This window comes from Peromyscus maniculatus, chromosome 6 (assembly GCF_049852395.1).
Source record: "Peromyscus maniculatus bairdii isolate BWxNUB_F1_BW_parent chromosome 6, HU_Pman_BW_mat_3.1, whole genome shotgun sequence".
NCBI classification, from domain to species: domain Eukaryota; kingdom Metazoa; phylum Chordata; class Mammalia; order Rodentia; family Cricetidae; genus Peromyscus; species Peromyscus maniculatus.
In genome coordinates this window covers 83,088,330-83,105,604 of record NC_134857.1, presented here as the reverse complement: position 1 = coordinate 83,105,604, position 17,275 = coordinate 83,088,330, and the positions used below count along the sequence as shown (strand labels likewise).

The 17,275-nt window shown below is 38.2% G+C and overlaps 1 protein-coding gene across 5 annotated transcripts in view; it reads left to right on the top strand.

Moving 5' to 3' along the window:
* The window catches only part of Sycp1 (synaptonemal complex protein 1), a 99,226-nt gene extending 97,277 nt beyond the window's left edge, over nt 1–1,949 (top strand). For all 5 annotated transcript variants that reach the window (XM_076574733.1, XM_076574734.1, XM_015999208.3 and 2 more), the window contains 2 exons: nt 1,280–1,366; nt 1,462–1,949. In XM_076574733.1, the coding sequence (XP_076430848.1) occupies nt 1,280–1,366; nt 1,462–1,599 (225 nt within the window). In that variant the 3' untranslated portion in view covers nt 1,600–1,949. The remainder of the gene's footprint in view (nt 1–1,279; nt 1,367–1,461) is intronic.
* The last annotated feature ends 15,326 nt before the right edge of the window (nt 1,950–17,275 follow it).

The window sequence follows — 17,275 nt, the reverse complement described above, 5'->3', positions numbered from 1 at the left end:
GATTGGCTTGATCTGTTTGGGAGGCATCTAGGCAGTGGTACTGGGTCCTGTGCTCATTGCATGAGTTGGCTGTTTGAAACCTGGGTCTTATGCAGGGTCACTTGGCTCGGCCTGGGAGGAGGGGACTGGACCTGCCTGGACTGAGTCTACCAGGTTGATCTCAGTCCTTGGGGGAGACTTTGTCCTGGAGGAGGTGGGAATGGGGGGGTGGACTGGGGGGAAGGGGAGAGGGGTGGGAGGGGGGAGAACAAGGGAATCCATGGCTGATATGTAGAACTGAATTGTATTGTAAAATAAAAAAAAATTAAAAAAAGTATAATGTTATTTTCATTTTACAGTTGAGGAAACTAAGCTATACAAGTTTATTTTATAAGATAATACAGTAAAACATGAAGCCAGAATTTGAATATAGCTTGGTACCATAGCTATGGAGGTCATTGTGTGTAATAGCTTCCAGTGGAAAATGTAGTCCAGATACATACAAATATAATAAGAATAGCTAGAAATAGTCTGAACTTGGGGATAAACATTCCAATGTTTTAATCTCTGCTATATTTCTAGCAGAGTGATCTTGGCCAATGTCTTAGCTATTATGATACTCAAAATTACTCTAAATTACTCGTTTTCATTTTTTAAAAGGAGAATTGTATGGGTAAGGTTATAGCTCAGTGGTAGTATTTGTCTAGTATTGGTGCCCTGGCCTTAATCCCCAGCACTGCAAAACTAGGCAAAATTAAAATAAATAAAATTATCATGTGTGACCTTGAGAACATCATATAGTGGAATGTACCAGGAACCTCTCTGTTTCCTAGGCAATAATTATGCTGGCAGAAATGAAATGGAATAACTGTTTTGGAATTCTGGAATCTTATTTGAATTCCTATATTTTCCAAAGGAAATAGTGACTGGCAATTGATTTTTGGTCAAGTTTAGCCTTAAATGGTAGTGGCTAATGTTACACGCCACATGACCCACAGACCTGTAGCAGACAACCACACTTGTGTTGTGCACAATAAGTACTTTGCGTTCCAATCTCAGAGTGCAAATGTTATAAGCCCTATTTTCTTTATTTTTAAAACTTCTTTTCTTCTCTCTCCCTCCCCCTCTCTCTCTCCCTCCCCTTCCCTCCCTCCCTCTCTTTCTCTCTTTCTTTTTGCTCTTCCTCTTCTGTTCTACTTGCTCTACTTTTCATTCTCCTTATAGGTGATATGTTGAGAAAATTTTAATAACATAATATTGATGATAACTGTAACATTGTATTTTTGTGTTTTTCTTCAAGAGCATGGTTTCAGAGGAAGAGACGTCAAACAGATTTTACAGTAATAATTCACAAAATTCTCATCTGTTGGTCAAAACACCAAAACAGGTAGCTTTTAAATTTTATTTCAGAAAGCAAAATTTGAAAGCCAATTTCCTTTTTTAAAAATATTAAGATACTGTTTTACTTTACTTTGTATTTAGACTCCTTTATCTCTATCAACTCCTGCATCTTCTGTGAAGTTTGGAAGTGCGAGAAAAATGAGAGAGGACCGTTGGTCGACAATTGCTAAAATTGATAGGAAAAGAAGACTAAAGGAAGCAGAAAAGTTATTTGCTTAATTTCAGGAAATCAGTGTTGATTATAGAGACTAATAATATTAAATGTTAACTTTTTTATTATTTCTCAGAGAACCAAACTTTACCCAGGAATTTAGACTTTAAAATTACTTGCATAAATAATTTGTGTTCATGTTACTATATTTTGGTCTAAATATGAAATAAGTATATGTTATCTGAATTTTTTTAATTATATTCAGATAATTACATTTTGTTGCTTTTACTTGCAATAGATATTAAAGTTCCAGGTTTTTTAACTTGAGCTTTTGACTATTAGAAATGCATTATTGAGATTTATAATTTATTCTTTGCTATTAAAATATTTTGGATGCAAATAAATCTCATTGATTCTTTGAGGGTCTTTGATGATTATAATTTTGAGAGAAGGGAATGATAAATTAATGTTTCTCAGGTAAAATGAAATTGGTGGGAGATCATTGGTAATTTTTCAAGTAATTTTGGTGATTGGAAGAATTTAAGGAGAGGATGATGGGAAAGAAATGGAGGCAACTTTTGTTATTAAGTGTAAAAAGCTCAAGAGGTCATGCTTTAAAGGAAGAACGTACATGGGGTAGCTACTAGAGAGGAAAGTAGGTTAGCAGAAGCAAACTTTTTTTTATAGAATGTTTTAAATAGAATTTATTGGGTAAATAGAGTGTTGAACTTTAGGAAGAATAGACATTTCTATAATAATAATAGATAGGAGGAAGTAATATATTACACAAAGTAATGGTAAATGAATGAAATTTTGTGGGATTTTTGGTTTTACATCTTGTTTCCATAATGATTGTCCTGGTTAGTTGTTTTTTGTCAACTTGATACAAGTTAGAGGCACTGGGAAAAGGAACTTCAATTGAGAGAGTGCTTCCATTAGATTGCTTGTAGGCAAGTCTGTGGGGGAATGTTCTTGATTAATGATTGATCTGGGAGGGCCCAGCTCACTGAGGGCAGCCTGGTCATATGGTCTTGGGTGGTATAAGAAAGCAGGCTGTACAAGCCAATAAGCAGCACTCTTCCATGGTCCGTGCTTCAGTTCCTGACTCCACGTTCCTACCTTGAGTTCCCACCTCAGTTTCCCTTCATGATGGACTACAAGCTGTAAGGTGAAATAAATCTTTTCTTCCAAAGTTGCTTTTAGTGATGGTTCATTCTCGTCCTCTCTCGGTTCCATATATCTTGTGTATTTGTATGAGTTACTCTTTCTTTAAGTTTGGGAAATTTTCTTCTGTTATATTTTCTATGCCTTTTGCATGAAATTCTTCATCTTCCTGTATGCTTATGATATGTAGATTTTGCCTTTTCTTGGAGTCCCAGATGCCTTCCATGTTCTATTCATATATTAAAAGAAATTATCATTAACCTTGACTGAATGATCTAACTACTCTCTCTTGTCTTTACATCCATATCTTCTATCTTGCACAGATCTATTCTGTAAGAGTTTTTGTTTAACCTGTTGTGAAATACTATTTTAACTATGCAAAGATACGTTATGTTTGTTTATGCTGTGGAATATTACTTTAACTATGTAAAGGTGTGTTATATTCATTTCTGTTGCCTTTGTTAACAATGTAATGATGTGTTACATTTGTTTATGCCGCATTTGCTTAATTCTGTAAAGATGTGTTGCATTTGTTTCACCTTGCCTATCTGAGGCACCTGATTGGTCTAATAAAAAGCTGAACAGCCAATAGCTAGGCAGGAGAGAGATAGGCAGGGCTGGAGGGCAGAGAGAATAAGAGAATGAGAGGACAAGAAGGAGAAGAGAATGAGGAAGAGAGAGATACTCCTGGGGCAAGAAAGAAGCCAGACAGCCACCAGACAGACAGACAAACAGACATGAGAAGCAGTGAAAGTAAGATATATAAAAATAAAGAAAAGTAAAAAGCCTTGAGGCAAAAGTTAGATAAGAGAAATAGGTTAAGTTAAAAGAGCCAGTAATGAGCCTAAGCTAGGCCAGACATTTATAACTAATAAGAAGTCTCCATGTCATTATTTGGGAGCTGGTTGGTAGCTCAAAAGAAAAAATCTAATACATTAACCTATTGTATTTTTTTTTGTTTCTATCATCAAAAATGGGTTTTCATCAGTATTTATCTTTATTATATTTTCATATAATGTGGATTGACTCCCTATGCAGCTGTTTATGTACTCTTTGGGTCAAGCTGGGGTTTTGCCTCGCTGGGGTTAGGTCACTGATTAAGATTTTTTTTTTTTGTTTTTCGAGACAGGGTTTCTCTGTAGCTTTGTGCCTTTTCTGGATCTCTCTCTGTAGACCAGGCTGACCTCGAACTCACAAAGATCCGCCTGCCTCTGCCTCCCAAATGCTGGGATTAAAGGCGTGCGCCACCACCGCCCAGCCTGTTTTTTTTTTTTTTTTTTTTTTTTTTTAAATTTAGGTTGTCCCTCTTCTTTCAGTGTGTACATGTTTGCAGTTTTCAGGAGAGACCAGGTTGTAGTATAGTTTTGGTGATGTTTTTGTCTGTTAGACAGTCACCAGGTTCTATATTCAGTCTGCCCCTGTGGGTTCTGTAGCAACAGCCACCATCTAGTAGTTAACCCACTCTGATAATAGAGTAGCAGGTGACTATAAAAGTATTGATTAGGGAATAAAGGGACCCTGATGGTACTGTTTATATTAATGCTTTAGTATGAATGCAATGGAAAAGAAGAGGTAAACAATCATGTGAGGCTGGTGATAAATATTAGATTGGTAGATATGAAGTAGAGGAGAGGGACATACATGAGGGTGGGAATAATTGAGGCAAAGAAATTGAGGTGTATATGTGGGAGTTTTGGTTAATGGTAGACTATGAAGAGGAGGTAGAGATGTACCTGGAAATCATAAACCAGGTCTGTCTCTGGGTTTCTGGAGATGATAACAATGGTGGAGTAGGTATGAGAAAAGAGAAAGGAAGAAAAAGAAGGAAACACCAGAAGGGGTGGGGAGAGAAATAGAAAAGGGTGTGAACAGTAGGGGATATTGTTGGCCTGCTACAAAGCCCTCCTGAACTAGTAGAAATGAATAGCTGCATGGGAGGGAGGAGGGTTGGCTGGAGACACAAGATAATGGGATCACAGGGCAGATAAAGGAGATTTGCAGTGGGGAAGAAGGGCTGGGTGGAATATAAGAAAATGAGATAACTTTAAATTTGAAATTTTTATAAGGTAACTATATTATTAATCAACAATTTAAGAAATTAAGAGTATGTTAGAGATTATCTTAGGAAGAAGCTTCTATTTTTGGCTGGTTGGAAACTCCTTTTGTCTTGACTACTATTAAAGGATTGATTTCATTTAATTAAGAGTTTAGAATGAGTTGGGCTTAGGGGATACATGTTTTTCTGTCTCTTTGGGCATGGAGCTTCTTGCTGTGTCTTCATGCTCTGTCCCATGCTGTGACTTTTACAAGGTAGCTAGAAAAGTGATTCTGTTGTGAGAGGATAAATTTAATTTTGCGGACTATTAGAAAATCCCAAGTATTTTGATAAATACAATGGCTACTTTGTGAAGGAAATACATTAGCCTTAATGGAACTAAATCTGATACTACTATTGAATCCCTGATGTGGCTTTGGTGGCAGTATCTGACAATGTGGCCTTATAAGAATTTTCCCTTGTTAAGTCATTGAAGCCTGTAGTAGCCTTATATCTACAGGAGTTACTGATTTTGTCTTAAACTTTATTACATTCATTCATTCATTCATTCATTCATTCATTTATTATGTGTGTGTGTGTGTGTGTGTGTGTGTGTGTACATATACCACTGCACATGTATGGAAGTTGGTTCTCCTATCATTTGGGGCACAAAGATTGAACTTTGGTTGTCAGGCTTGGTGGCAAATGCTTTTCCTCATTGAACTATCTTGCTGGCCCAGAATTTATTGCTTTTATAGATTACTGATTTTAGTGGATATTATATCAGCTTTGCAGCAAATATGAGTATCCTTAACATTGCTTATAGGCCACAGACTTCTGAAGAGTCACAGACACCAAAAAAGGACTTGCTGGAGGTAAGAATGAGAGGAGAATGCGAATTTTGATTTCTTTCTTTGTTTTGTGACAGTTTGAATGAGACATATCCTCCATGCTCTGGGGCATTTGAATGCTTGCTTCCAAGTTGGTGGCACTGGGAAAGCTTAAAAGGTGTGGTCTTACTGGAAGAAGTGTGCCATTGGAGGCGGGCTTTGGAAGTTTAAAGACGTACCACTTCTAGTTTATTTTCTCTTCAATACGTGAGCTCTCAGCTTGCTGCCTAGCCACCATGCTTTCCACTTCCTGGCCATGTTGTATTCTTATCCCTCTGGAACTGTAAGCCCAGATAATATTTTCCTTCTGTAGATTGCCTTAGTCTTGGTGTTTTATCACTGCAATAGAAAAGTAACTAATACAGGGACAGAACTCAAGATTTGATACATGCTAGTCAGACAGTCGACCACTAAGTTACGTCTCCATCCTGAAGAAACTGAATTTGAAGTACTGTTGGTCATGTATAATGTTGGAAACATCATAGCTATCTAGTGGAAATATTAGACAAATCTTGAATACTCCAGAAGGGTCAGTATTTAGTAATTATTGGCATATAGGTACCATTTAAAGTGCCATTGGCTAGGGTTTGAGAGATGACTCAGAGGTTAGCAGTGCCTGAGGCTTTTCCAGAAGACCCCAGTTTTGTTTCTGGCATCAACATCAGGAGGCTTAAAACTGCCTCGAACTCCAGTTTGAAGGGATCTGCTGTTCTCTTCTGGTCTCTATTGGCTTTCGAAAACATACACACAGAGACACACAGAGACAGAGACAGAGTAGAGAGACAGATGAGACACAGAGACAGAATAAAACAATCTTAAAAATTCGTCTTGAACTAGAAATACACTTTCTACATATAATGAATATGTAATTGTAGAATAGAAAGGCGTTAATACTAGAACTTGAAGCAAGAACATCTGAAAAGGGGGGGATTGCCTAAGAAAGAAGGGCTAGTAGAGGAAGGAAAAGCCTAAGGAGAGTAAGAAATTATGGAAACCTAGGAACAAAGTGATTCAAGGGAGTATTCACATCCCCCCTTTTTTGAACACAGAATTTACTTTTTTTTTTTCCTCCGAGACAAGGTTTCTTTGTGTAGCTATGGAGCCTGTCTTGGAACTCACTCTGTAGCTCAGGTTGGCCTTGAACTCACAGAGATCCACCTGGCTCTGCCTCCAGAGTGCTGGGATTAAAGGTGTGCACCACCGCCACCGCCCAGCTCAGAATTTACTTCTAACTTAAACACATCTAAACAATCTTATTCACTTGTTATATAACTACACCCAGGAAGACAAATAATTCTCATCACCACATCAAATTTTATTGTTGCCCTTCCTCTCAATTTCTTAAAGTTTATTTTTTGTTTTTACATCCCAACCAAAGTTTCTCCCCTCCTCTTCCAGTTCCTCTCCACTACCATGTCCCTTCCTATCTAACCCTCTTCTGTTTTTCTTCGGATACAGGTGGGCCTCCCATGGATATCAAGCCAGCCATGTTATATCAAATTGCAGTAAGACTAGGCACCTCCTCTTCTATTAAGGCTGGATAAGGCAACCTGGTAGGAGGAAAGGGTTCAAAAAGCAGGCAACAGAGTCAGAGACAGCCCTTGCTCTCACTGTTATGAGTCTTACAAGAAGACAAAGTTATACAATTGTAACATATATGCAGAGGGCCTAGGTCAGTCCCATGCAGGCTTTCTGGTTGTTGCTTCAGTCTCTGTCAGCCCCTATAAGCCCAGGTTAGTTGGTTCTGTGAGTTTTCTTATGATGCCCTAGCCCCACTGGCTCCATTCTCCCCCACTTCCACAGGATTCCTTGAGCTCCACCTAATGTTTGGCTATGGGTCTCTGCATCTGTTTCTATCAGTTGCTAGCTGAAGCCTCGCTGATGGCAGTTGTTGGGCTAGGCACCAATCTATGAGTATAGCAGAATATCATTAGGAATCATTTTGTTTCATTGACTTTTCTGCACCATCTTTACCCCAGAACATCTTGGAGGCAGAACAAATTTGTAGGTCGAAGGTTTTGTGGCTGGATTGGTGTCACACTCCCTCCACTGGAAGTCTTGCCTGATTGTGGGAGATGACCGGTCTGTCTAGGTTCTGTATCCCCTATAGCTAGGAGTTTTAGATAGGGTCATCTTCATAAATTCCTGGCAGTTTACATTGCTTTAGGTTTCTAGCTCTTCTGAGAGATGGCCCCAGATTCCAGTCATCTCTTCTTGTACTCTCTCCTTCCATCCTCTCCCAACCTGATCCCTCCTGGTCTCGTACCCATCCCCCATTCAGACCTCCCCCTCCACCCCTGTCCACCTATGATGTCTATTCTACTTCCCATTCACAGTGAGATTCATGCATCTCATCCTCCTTGAGCCCTCCTTGTTACTTAGCTTCTCTGGGTCTGTGGATTGTAGCATGATTGTCTTTTACTTAACTGCTAATATCCACTTAGGAGTGAGGACATACCATGTTTATCTTTCTGGGTCACCTCACTCAGGATGATCTTTTCTAGTTTCATTCATTTGCCTGAAAATTTCCTGTCCTTGTTTTTAACAGCTGAGTTATACTCCATTGTGTAAATGTACTACATTTTCTTTGTCCAGTCTTTAGTTAAGGGACATCTAGGTGGTTTCCAGTTTTTGGCTATTACGCATAAAGCTGCTATGAACATAATTGAGCAAGTGTCCTTGTGGTATGGTGGAGCATCTTTTGGGTATATGCACAGGAGTGGTAAAGCTCTGAGTCTTGAGGTGGATTGATTCCTACTTTTCTGAGAAACTGTTCTATTGATTTCCCATGTGGCTGTACACGTTTGTACTCTACCAGCAGTGGAGGAATGTTCCCCTTGCATCATATCCTTGCCAGCATGAGCTGTCACTTGTGTTTTTGATTTTAGCCATTTTGACAGGTGTAAGATGGATCTCAGTGTTCTTTTAATGTCCATTTCCCTGATGGCTAATGATGTTGAACATTTCTTTAAGTGATTCTTGGCCATTTGGGATTCCTCTGTTGAGAATTCTGTTTAGATGTGTACCTTTTTTAATTGGATTGTTTTTTGATGTCTAGTTTCTTGAGTTCTTTATCTGTTTTGGATATTAGCTCTCTGTCAGGTGTGGGTTTGGTGAAGATCTTTTTCCATTCTGTGGGCTGCCATTTTGTCCTTTTGACACTGTTATTTGCCTTACAGAAGCCTTTCCATTTCATCAAGTCCCATTTGGTAATTGTCAATCTTAGAACCTTCATGATTGGTGTTCTGTTCAGGAAATTGTCTCCTGTGCCAGTGCATTCAGGCTTTATTCCCCTCTTTTGCTTCCTTTAGGTTCAATGTATCTGGTTTTATGTTGAGGTCTTTGATCCACCTGGACTTGAGTTTTGTGCAGGTTGGTAGACATGGATCTATTTTCATTCTTCTACATGCCGACATTCAGTTTGATGAACACCATTTGTTGAAGATGCTTTCTTTTTTCCATTGTGTAATTTTAGCTTCCTTGTCAGAAATCATGTCCATAGGTGTGTGGCTTTACTTCTGGGTCTTCAGTTGGATTCCATTGATCGTCCTGTCTGTTTTTATGCCAATACCATTTTGTTACTATTGCTCTGTAGTACAGTGTGAAATCAGGGATGGTGATACATACAGAAGTTCTTTTATTGTACAGGGTTGTTTTAGCTATCCTGGGTTTTTTGTTTTTCTTTATCAAGTTGAATGTTATTCTTTCAAAGTCTGCAAAGAATTGTGTTGGGATCTTGATGGAGATTGTGTTGGATCTGTAGATTCCTTTGGGTAAGATGGCCATTTTTATACTATGTTAATCCTACTGATCCATGAGCATGGGAGATCTTTCTGATATCTTCTCCAATTTCTTTCTTCAAAGATTTGAAGTTTTTGTCATACAGGTCTTTCACTTGCTTAGTTAGAATTACACCAAGATATTTTATATTATTTGTGGCTGTTGTAAAGGTTGTTGTTTCCCTGATATTTTTCTCAGTCTTTTTATTGTTTGTATATAGGAGGGCTACTGTTTTTTTTTTTTTTTTTTTTTTTTTTAGTTAATTTTGTGTCCAGCCACTTCATTGAAGGTGTTTATCAGCTGTAGAAGTTCCTGGGTGGAATTTTTTGGGTTGCTTATGTATACTATCATATCATCTACAAATAGTGAAACTTTGACTTTTTTCTTTCCGGTTTGTATCCCCTTGATCTCCGTATTGATCTAGCTAGAACTCTAAGTACTATTGAATAGATATGGGGAGAGTGGGCAACTTTGTCTTCTCCCCGATTTTAATGGAATCACTTTAAATTTCTCTCCATTTAATTAGATGTTGGCTATTTCCTCAATGTATATTGCCTTTATGATGTTTAGGTATGTTCCTTGTATCTCTCCAAGACTTTTATCATGAAGGGATGTTGGATTTTGTCAAAGGCTTTTCCAGTATCTAGTAGATGATTATGCAGTATTTTTTTCTTACACTTTGTTTAAATGGTGGATTACACTGAAAGATTTTTGTATGTTAAATCATCCGTGCATCTCTGGGATGAAACCCACTTGATTGTGGTGGATGATCTTTTTTGATGTGTTTGGTTTGTGGGTATTTTATTGAGTACTTTTGCATCTATGTTCATGAGGGAAATTGGTCTGTAATTCTCTTTCTTTGTTGACTCTTTGTGTGTTTTGAATATCAGGGTGACCGTGGCCACATAAAATGAATTTGGCAGTGTTCCTCCTTTTCTATTTTGTGGAATAATTTGAGGGGTATTGGTATTAACTCTTTGAAGGTCTGATAGAATTCTGAGGTAAAACCATCTGGCCCTGGCCTTTTTTTGGTTGGGAGACTTTTAATGACTGCTTCTATTTCCTTAGGGATTGTAGATCTATTTAAATTGTTTATCTGATCTTGATTTAACTTTGGTAAGTAGTATCTGTAGAGAAAATTGTATATTTCTTTTAGATTTTCCAATTTTGTGGAGTATAGGTTTTTGAAAAATGACCCAATGATTCTTTGCATTTTCTCAGTATCTGTTACGTTCCTCTTTTCATTTCTGAGTTTGTTAGTTTGGATATTTTCTCTCTGCCTTTTAGTTAGTTTGGATAAGGGTTTGTCTACCTTGTTGATTTTCTCAAAGAACTAACTCTTTGTTTCATTGATTTTTTTTTTTTTTGTATTGGTCTCTTTTTGTTTCAGTTTTACTGATTTCAGCCCTGAGTTTATTTCCTGTGGTCTACTTCTCTTGGGTGTATCTGCTTATTTTTGCTCTAGAGCTTTCAATTGTGCTGTTAAGTCATTAGTATGAGAATTCTCTTATTTCTTTTAGTGCTGTGAACTTCCCTCTTAGTATTGCTTTTATTGTGTCTCATAAGTTTGGGTATGTTGTACATTCATTTTCATTGAATTCTAAGAAGTCTTTAATTTATTTCTTCTTTGATCCAGTGATAATTAAGTAGAGAGTTGTTTAGTTTTCATGAGTTTATATAGGTTTTCTATTGTTGAGATCCAACTTGAATCCATGGTGATAGGATACAAAGGGTTACTTCAATTTTCTTATATCTTTTGAGACTTGCTTTGTGACTGAGTATATGGTCAGTTTTGGAGAAGGTTCCATGAGGTGCTGGGAAGAAGATATATTCTTTTGTGTTTGGGTAAATGTTCTGTAGATATCTTTTTGGTCCATTTGAGTCATAACGTTTGTAGTTCCATTATTTCTCTGTTTAGTTTTTGTCTAGATGACCTGTCCATTGATGAGAGAGGGGTCTTGAAATCTCCCACTCTTAATGTATGGGATTTGTTGTGTGATTTAAGCTTTAGTAATATTTCTTTTACAAATGTGGGTGCCCTTGTGTTTGGGGCATAGATGTTCAGAATTGAGATGTCATCATGGTGAATTTTTTTCCTTTAATGAGTATGAAATGTCCTTCCCCATCTCTTTTGATTCATTTTGGTTTGAATTATATTTTGTTAGATACTAGGATAGTTATACCAGCTTGCTTGTTAGGTCTATTTGAATGGAAAATCTTTTTCCAACTCTTTACTCTGAGGTAATGTCTGTCTTTGATGTTGAGGTGTGTTTAAGATGAATTGTATTTTTGTATCCATTCTGTTAGCATGTTTCTTTTTATTGGCAAATTGAGTCCATTGTTATTGAGAGAGATTAATGACCACTGTTTATTTCTGTTGTTATTACGTTATTGTTGTTGTTGTTGTTGTTGGTGGTGGTGGTGGTGGTGGTGTGTGTGTGTGTGTGTGTGTGTGTGTGTGTGTGTGTGTGTTTTCACTTTGAATTGTGCTGGTGTGAGATTATCTGTTTGCCTGTGTTTTCATGGGCGTTAACTTCCTTGGATTGGAGTTTTTCTTCATTAGCTTTGGATTTGTGGATAAATAATGCTTAAATTTGACTTCATCATTGTTTTCATATCTTGTTTTCTCCGTCTGTAGTGATTGAATGTTTTGTTGGGTATATTAGTCTGGGTTGGCATCTGTCATCTCTTAAGAGTCTGAAAGACACTCATCTGTTCAGGTCCTTGTGGATTTTAGAGTTTGTTGAGAAGTTGGGTGTAGACCTTATAGACTTGCCTTTATAACTTGATTTTTTCCCCTTGCAGCTTTTAATATTCTTTCTTTGTTCTATAAGTTTAGTGTTTTGATTATTATGTGGCAGGGACACTTTCTTTTTCTGATTCAATCTATTTGGTATTCTGTAAGCTTCTTGTATCTTTATAGGCAAGTCCTTCTTTAGGTTAGGGAAATTTTCTTTTATGATTTTGTTATATTCTGGGATTTTGAGCTGGGATTCTTCTCCTTTTTCTATTCCTATTATTTTTAGGTTTGGTATTTTCATGATGTCCCAGATTTCCTGGATGTTTTGTGTTAGGAGTTTTTTAGATTTAACATTTTCTTTGACTGATGAATCTATTTCTTCTATTATACCTTCAGTGCTTGAGATTCTTTCTTCCATCTCTTGTATTGTGTTTGTGATGCTTGAATCTGTAGTTCCTGTTTCTTTACCCAGATTTTCCATTCCCTGAGCCCCTTAGTGTTTTCTTTATTGCTTCTATTTTGATTTTTGTGCCATGAATAGTTTCTTTCACCAGTTTGTTTTTTCTTGACTTTCTTTAAGGGATTTGTCAGGGAGAGGTGGGATCTCATGGACACCCCAGCAGTGCCCTGTAGTGGGAGGCAGTTCTGGCAGGTTCACAGAGCACAGAGGAGGCTCTCTGCCCCCCTGCCCCCCATGTTCAGTTTGTCCCACCTCCCCCAGTGTGAAACAACTCTTCTTTTTCTTCTTCTTCTCCTTCTCCTTCTCCTCCTCCTCTTCCTTCTCCTCCTCCTCCTCCTCCTCCTCCTCCTCCTCCTCCTCTTCCTTCTCCTCCTCCTCCTCCTCCTCCTCCTCCTCCTCCTCCTCCTCGTCCTCCTCCTCCTCCTCCTCCTCCTCCTTCTCCTCCTTCTCCTCCTTCGTCTTCGTCTTTGTCATTTCCTTGATTCCTTTAAGGGAGGTTTTCATTTCCTCTTTAAGGATCTCTTTCTTCATAAAGTTGTCTTTAAGATCATTTTCTTAAATGCATCAGCTGTATTGGAATATTCAGGTCCTGCTGTCATAGGATAGCTGGGTTCTGGTGGTGCCCTATTGCCCTGACTGTTGATTATATTTTCACACTGGTGTTTAGGCATCTGGGTTTGGGATGATTAGTTCTAGTCACTGATTTCTGCATATGTCTTTGTTGGATGGGTGTTTTGTCCCTTGGTTTCTCTTTTGCCTTTGGTTTTCTAGTCTTTGTGGCCTGGATTTCTGGCAGCTGGCATGACCTCTGATCTAGTAGGGAGTCTCTGTCCAAGTTGTGAGTTGGCTTTCTGGTGGTTAGCTTAGCCTTCAGTGCAGCAGGAGGTCTCTGATCTTCTGATTGGTGTGGCCTGCACCTGAGCAACTAGTTAGGGAAATCAATCTTGGTTTATTTTTGTAGGACTGTAAGTGTCAACTGTTGTGTTGCAGTTTTGATTTAGAAAATGGAATAGAGTTTGAGCAAAGAAAGACTCTATTGTTTAAGATACCATTTTTTGAAATTTAAATTTTCAAAGATTATGAAATATAAGGTGTTCTAATCCTGCCATTTATCTTCTCAGTAGAGTAAAGGACTTGTTTTAGGAAGATCACAAAGGATAACAAGCAGGATAAGGCTATTGTAGTCATTAAAGTAGTTCTGTAAAAGTTGAAAAATTCTTAGATTGGAAATTTAAGTTCCAGGCTTTTGGATTAGGCCTAATGCCTGTCCTAAGACAAATATCCATAACTTCATCACTCTAGCTGGTAATAAAATGTCTTCTACTTCATATAAATATAATTTAATGATGTCAAAAAGCAAGTTGCTTTGGTTGATACAAAGGTTAGAGATATATTATTCATAATTTAGGCAACCTGAATTCAAACTGTAGTAGTACATTAAGAACATCAGTGACAGGTCAGCTGTGGGTTACAAACAGAAAAAGGCAGAAAAGAAAGGTAAGGCTTAAAAGCATTTCAGTTATGAAATCAGGGTTTAGAACTAAAAGGACCAAAAAGATCATTTAATTTTAACATCTTTAACTTGAGGACTGTAAAAACAATTAAAGTTAGGAAATAGTTGTAAAATATTACCTTTAACCTATGTAGGCATATGCATAATTTACATAGTACATAAATATTACCATATAATCAGTAATAAATAGAAGTTGAAAATATATTCTTTGACTAAATATATTTTGTTAATGAGCATGTTTCATAAAACTAGCAAATTTAAGCCAGATGGTGGTGGCACATGCCTTGAATCCCAGCTCTTGGTGGATCTCTGAGTTTGAGGCCAGCCTGGTTGACAGAGGGAGTTCCAGGATAGCCAGGACAGTTACACAGAGAAACCCTGTCTCAAAAAAAAAAAAAAAAAAAAAAAAAAACCCAAAATAACAAATTAGTAAAATCCATAGAGCAAATTGTCATTCTGTCAATTTCCAATTACTGTTTAATTTTAAAAAAAAGTTATTTACTTTGTACAGCTTTTTATGTAGTTAAAAGAAGTCTATGTTTGGGCTATGACTTGGAAAAAGAATCACTTTCCCCCAGTTGCTTCTCATAAAATCAATAGTATGGACGAGATTGAGAGGCCCACAGAAATCCACAAAGATGCCCTCATGATAGACTGCTGGCAATGGTCGAGAGACAGCCCAAATTGACCTATTCTTGTGATAGGATGGCCAAACACCCTAATTGTCGTGCTAGAAACCTCATCCAATGACTGAGGGAACTGGATGCAGAGATCCATGGCCAGGCCCTGGGTGGAGCTCCAGGAGTCCAATTGGCGAGAAAGAGGAGGGTTTATATGATCGAGAATTGTTGAGACCAAGGTTGGATAAAGCACAGGGACAAATAGCCAAACAAATGGAAACACATGAACTATGAACCAATGGCTGAGAGGCCCCCAACTGGATCAGGCCCTCTGAATAGGTGAGACAGTTGATTGGCTTGATCTGTTTGGGAGGCATCCAGGCAGTGGGACCTGGTCCTGTGCTCAGTGCAGGAGTTGGCTGTTTGAAATCTGGGGCTTATGCAGGGATGCTTGGCTCAGCCTGGGAGGAGGGGACTGGACCTGCCTGGACTGAGTCTACCAGGTTGATCTCAGTCCTCTGGGGAGTCTTTGCCCTGGAGGAGATGGGAATGGGGGGGTGTGCTGGGGGGAGGGGAGGAAGGCGGGAGGGGGGAGAACAAGGGAGTCCATGGTTGATATATATTGTGGTATCCATGGTAGAATTATATTGTAAAAATAAATAAATAAATAAAAAATAAAAAAATTAATGACATACAGTTTCAAAAAGAGTTTCTTTTCGCCAACAATATTTACATTGCTGAATCTTCCTACTCTTTACTAAATAACTATTACATTAAAAAGTTCTTTGTCCCTTATAATTGTATCTGAGATTTTTATATATTAATTCCTCACTAAAAACCAATACACGTTATTGGATTATATTTAGTTAGAGGAACTATTTCAGTTCAGACTATAGGTGACATAAATGTGTTACTAGTGTGGGGTTTGATTAGTTGTCCCTAACACTGCCTTTCAATTCCTAATAAACTTATTGGAGTTATTATAATTGTATTACAGCTCTGGGTGGAAATGTATCCTGGCAGTCAGGAGCCAAGGAATATCACAGAGTCATACCACACAACAAACCTCACACAAGAGATTTATTGGGAGGAAAGAATCCACGACAGTGGCTGCCTCTGCTTGGGCAAGAAGCAGCAGAGAACTGAGCAGAAGACAGAGTTTATATGGGATTTCTGGGGTGGATTTCCATGGTGGGGATTGGTGAGATTTCAAATCCAGAGCTTGGGGTAAGCCCATGGATTTGTGGGACTCTTAAAACCTGAGCTTGGGCTTTTTACTCTGCAGGATTGGGGCTGGGGCTGGCCATTAGGACTGTTTAGAGTGTTCTGTGGGTAGAACTAGCAGTTGGAAGTCCTCAGGGGAGAGGCCTGGCCACTTGTGTGCTTCAGAGTGCTACAGTAAAAACTAGATGAGATGAAACATTATACATTTTAATGGAAGAGAGCTGGAAGGTCTTGCTTTGTAAACCACACTGTCCTCAAATTTTTAGTGGTTTTATTCCTCAGCTTTCTGATTGTTGGGGTTACAGTCATTCACCATGACACCTAACTCTTAGTATAGGTGAGACTTCAGATGATGACTGGTGTTTATGAGTTCCCTAGTTCCAGATTCATTTTACCTACTTTTCTGTCTTCAAATACCTCTTTACTATCTTGGAAGTACTCTCAATATCGGCAGTACCAATATTACCTGCTTGATTACCCCAGTGGCCATTTTTTCTTTCTTTTAAGAAAAAATATTTCTTTAGAATTTCATACATGCATAGAGTGTATTTTTATCACATTCTCCCACTTTCTCCTCCCCACTCCCTGGATTTCCCCTGTGGTTATTTGAATGAGAAATATCCCCTTAGGCTTGTGAATTTGAATACTTGTTCCCTAATTAGTGACCCTGTTGGGAAGGTTATGGAACCTTTAGTAGGTGAAGCCTTGCTAAAAGTATGTCACAGGCTTTGACAGTAGAAAGTCTGGGCTTCCTTTTCTCATTCTTGCTTCCTGTGTTTGGATGAAATGTGTTCAGCCAGCTTCCTGCTCTTATCACCTTTCCTTTCTTGTCTGTTACCATGGTTTCCCTGCCATGGTAGAATTTATCCCTATGGAACTATAAGGCAAAACAAACTCAGCTCTCCAAAGTTGATTTTTGTCAGGTTATTCTACCATAGAAGCAGGAAAGTAATGAATATATTCTCCCCATCTCCCAACTTCACCTCTCTCTCTTTAATATAATTCACTGAGTTTAATTAATGCTGCCCATATATGAAAAGGTGCAGGACTATCCTTTGGGAGCACATATCAGGGACCACACCCCTAAAGAGAACTGACCTTTTCCCTCTCGGCAGCTATCAACTGTCAAAAGCTATTCAACAGTGTATGCCATGGCACATTTGTGGAGGTCAGAGGACATCTTGAAGGAAATTACTTGTTTCACCAGGTAAGTTTGTTAAGCTTGGTGGCAGGCACCTTTGCATGCTGAGCCATCTCACTGGCTCCTATAAAAGATATTTTAAAGTTTTTGTTATATTTTGCCACCAAGTGAAATGTC